This window comes from Medicago sativa, chromosome 7 (assembly GCF_051527215.1).
Source record: "Medicago sativa cultivar Bolivia chromosome 7, Bolivia_mono, whole genome shotgun sequence".
NCBI classification, from domain to species: Eukaryota; Viridiplantae; Streptophyta; class Magnoliopsida; order Fabales; family Fabaceae; genus Medicago; species Medicago sativa.
Genome location: NC_140755.1, coordinates 16,053,809 through 16,058,466, shown reverse-complemented (window position 1 = coordinate 16,058,466; position 4,658 = coordinate 16,053,809). Strand labels below are relative to the sequence as shown.

Here is a 4,658-nt window from a genome sequence, read left to right as displayed (position 1 = left end):
GAATGCGTGAATGAAAAAGATGAGTTGGAGATTGGATACAGCAACTCACTTAAAACATCTTTTAATCTCAGCCCTTCCTTTTTAATCTGATGGTTATAATTTATTCCTACTATATATATATATACAATATATATATATATATATATATATATATATATATATATATATATATTTGTTTGTAAACGAGTTATATCAAAATTTTACATTTTATATATGTTTTGTTTGTTTTATTTTACCACTATAGTTTATTCCTTAGTTTCTAATATAGTTTATCATGTTTTTTTTTTTTTTACTTAAACATAGAGATGGCCCAACCGTTTATTAAAAAAAAAAAAAGATGGCCCAACCCATTATAAGAAACCCTAAATTTTCTTCTGACTTCATTTCTTCTTGTTCTATCAGCCGCCTCTTTATTTTCTCATCTTTAACCTCTTCTTTTTTTTCGACTGGCACCTCTTACTTCTGGTGTGAATATGGAGAAATCTGTGATTGCAAGAAATAAAAAGGTTAGTAAGTATATACCTGATGATCTTGCCCGACCAATTTTGTCAAATTTATCTCTGAAATCTTTGAATCGTTTTAGATGTGTATGTAAATCATGGTCTACTTTGTTTGAAATCCCTTATTTCATAAGCTTGTTTCGCGACAACTTCTTATGTAATAATCATGCTTACTATGAGGATACATCACTCCTCCTACATCAGATTGTACCTGATGATAAACTTGTGTTATATTCTGTTTCGGGTGAGAGGTTTGAGAATGGAACCAAGTTAGATTGGCCAAATCCATTTGAGGAGAACAAAACTAGTTTTGTTATTTCAGGATCTGGTAGTATTAATGGTATTTTATGTCTGATTAATTACTCCCAACCCAATGCAAGAGTTGTATTGTGGAACCCAACTACTCAAGAATTCAAGGTTATTCCTACCAGCCCTTTTGAATTTGTCCCACATATGGATGTTGATATAATTCGACATGGTTTTGGGTATGATTATGTTACAAATGACTATAAGATAGTTCGACAGGTGGTGTGCTATCATAAAATTGACATTGATATGTTGTATTTAGAAGATATAGATGACGACACTTTTTGGGAGATATACAGTCTGCAAAGTAACTCATGGAGAAAACTTGAATATGATATCCCAATTTATCATAAAGAAAATGGAGTGTGCCTAGATGGAATGGTTCACTGGTGGAATGAAAGTGACGATAGTAATGAAGAAGATGATGAAGAATATCTTTTGTCATTTGACTTAAGCACGGAGGAATTCATAACAACAATCACACCCTTAGAAGATTTTAGTTTTGATTCTGAATCTGTTTTGAGTGACTTGATGGTTTTAAATGGGTATATTGATTTGATTTCAAATTATACAAACTTGGGTACTTTTCAAATATATGTTTTGGGTGAATTTGGTGTGAAGGAATCGTGGTTTAAACTCTTCATTTTTCAACCAATATCTATCATTGTGTATCCTATTGGAGTAGGAAGGAAAGGGAATATATTCTTTACAAATGAAGACGGAAAACTAATATTTTTTAGTTTAAGCACGATGATTGTTGAGGAGGTCAATTTTGTCAGAGGTAAATTTTCAGGTAAGACTATAACTTATAAAGAGAGTCTTCTTCCAATTGGAGAAATAAATGAGTAATGTAATTTCATGTTTTTACCCAAGTGCCATATGATTATGGTTGTTACTTTGTAATCAAAAGGGCCTTTCATTTGTGTATGTCATAACATAATTATTATTAAGTGTAAGACAAATCAAGAAACCATCTGATGTTAAAGATTTTTCTTTATCAATTTCATTTTGACTACCCACTCTCTTCATATTTTGTAGAATTTTCGTTTATTTCTATTTGATTTTGACTATCCACTCTCTTCATTATGAAAGCGTGCGAAGAATTGTAACAAAAAAAAAGCATGTGAAGAATTCATCAAATCCAAATTACCTAAACCCAAATTTGTGAAAAAATCACCAAATTCAACACTGTTCTTGCGTGAACGAACAAGAACAACAACACTTTCATTTGTTTTCCAACTTCATCCCCATTTTCCCACTTCTATTCACATAGGCACTAGATCTCATAAAGAACACCACCACCACCACCACCACCACCAACAACAACAACAACAACAACAACAAGTGACAAAACGAATCCAAGCGTGCAAGCTCACAAACTAAACATTGCTGTATAAGATCATTGCAAACTGCGTATCTCCAGCTCTCATCTTCAAGTATCATAAAAATGCTTCATCTGATCTGAACCTTAAACAAATCAATAGTATGTGAAATAATTTAATTTTTCAGATTTGGATTCATTCAATTTACTCAACCTAACTTCCGACCTATGCGACCCATATTCATAACCAACCTAATATTTCATCTTTTCACCGCAATTCAAAACCAAATTCGCTTTCAAACGTTTGCAGAAACAACAGAGACAAGATTTTTGAGATTAATTAAAAAAGGGTTATTGGTGTTGGCAAGAAGCTTTTTGTCAAGGTCAAAGTTAGGATTAATTGTAAAGGAAGATGAAGAAGAATGGACAAAAGGGATTAAGGAGAAAAGGATGGAGAGGGATAATGTAACCATATTGTTATGTGATTTTTGTTGTGGATGTTGATGCCCAGGAAGGAATACAGAAAGAAGAAGAAGAAGCTCAGACAAATGCTAAGAAAGTTTTTTTTTTTTGACAAAACAAATGCTAAGAAAGTTAAAAATAGGTTAAAATGATTTTTAATTAAAAATAGGTTAAAATGATTTTTAATTAAGTGCCTTGCCACGTGGATGCCATCTAGACAAGTTGGTACAGTCATCATGTGCCATGCATGCACAAAGGTTACAAATTATCACAAAAGTAGGGCTAGGGACTAAAACCAAAACGAGACATATTTGCAAGGACAAAAACCATACTTTATCCTTTATTTTATAATTCCAACTCTCCCCATCAATATGGAACATATAGATCAAATGCTCCAAGCTTGGAAGAAATATTTTGAATTCGCGGTCCCCTTAAGGATTTTGTAAAGATGTCTAGCAGTTGATCATTTAAAGTAACAAATTCAGTGACCACTTCTTTAGAAATAACTTTTTCACGGACAAAATGACAATCAATTTAAATATGCTTAGTTCTCTCGTTGAACACGGGATTAGAAGCTATATGTAGAGTTGTCTGATTATCACCACATAATTTCATTTTTTGAGCATCTCCTAACTTCAATTCATGAAGAAGTTGTTTAATCCAAATAAGTTCAAAAGTGGTTATAGCCATAGCTATATATTCAGTCTCTGCACTAGACCTTGCCACCACATTTTGCATTTTACTCTTCCAAGAGATAAGATTTCCACCAATAGAAACACAATATCTTGAAGTGGAACGCCTACCAATAGGTGAAGCTTCCCAATCTGTATCACAAAATCCAACCAGCTGAGTGTTTCCTTTGTCTTCATAGAGTAGTCCTTGTCCCGGTGCTCTTTTAATGTACCTCAAAATTCGAGTCATTGCATCCATTAATCATTATGAGGAGACTGAATGATATGACTTACTACGCCAACCACAAAGGAAATATCTGGTCTTGTTATAGTGAGATAGATGAGTTTTCCAACCAATCTCCGATATCTTTCAGGATCAGAATAGGGTTTGTAACGCCCTCCTTTTTATTTAATTATTTTTATTAAGTTAGAGTCTATTTATGTGATTTATTTATATGAGGTGTTAGTATTTTATTATGCGACATTATTCTATTATTTATTAGAATATGAGAATTATTAGAGTAAGTAGATTTGGAGGTAGTTTTGAGATTATATGTCTTTTTATGATTTAGTCGATTTATTTTGATGAGTGATATTTTGTTATGTTATATGTTTGTATTTACTAGCATAATATATTTGTTATTTGGTGTAGAAAAATATTTGTTATTGTTAGAGATATATTTGTTATTTGGTGTAGAAATATATTTGTTATTTGTGAGAGATATATTTAATTTAGAAATAAATAAGATTATGAAGAAAAGAGTAGTTTTGAGGTGTAAGAGAAATAAGAAGGTGTTATAAATAGAGAAGTTAGGTTTTTTAGAAAGAGTTTTACGTTAAACCGCTTTTTGGAGAAAGAGGAGAAAGAGGAGAACTCAAAGAGAGATAACCCTAGGAACGAGGAACGAAGAACGCTGCTTTTGATTTCAGAAAAATAATATAAGGTGAGGGTGAGACTATCTTGCATTAATATTAAGTTGTTAAACCATTAGATTGCATCTAACAAGTTGAGGAAAGTTTGTGAGAATTTGAGAATTAGGGTTTTGAGAGAGATTTGATGATTAGATGATGAAAACTTGTTGAATTGATGTAGAAATTGTATACAGTCCTTAGATAACCCATAGGATGATTATTGGATGTAGTTTTGAGGTTAAAACCATGAAATTGGATGAGATGTTGGTGAGTTTAAGAATTAGGGTTTAATAATTGTAATAGGTTGTTAATAGATTTGAGAACCCTTTGAATTTGCATACAGTAAGTTGATGAATAATTAGTGTTCTAATGATAGGGCAATCATAGAGTAATGATTAGAATCAAGTTTGGAGAGTATTGGATCGAATAAGAAGTGGAAAAGATTTCCCCAAAGCGAAATCGCAGCTGAACTGGGATTTTGCTGTC

General features: G+C 32.0%; 1 protein-coding gene across 1 annotated transcript; it reads left to right on the top strand.

Annotated features, from left to right (window-relative positions):
- Nucleotides 1–473: 473 nt before the first annotated feature.
- Nucleotides 474–1,655, top strand: LOC146904599 (putative F-box protein At3g16210). The gene has a single exon (XM_085729933.1). It carries the CDS (start codon nucleotides 474–476, stop codon nucleotides 1,653–1,655), a length of 1,182 nt encoding a protein of 393 aa, XP_085586059.1.
- The last annotated feature ends 3,003 nt before the right edge of the window (nucleotides 1,656–4,658 follow it).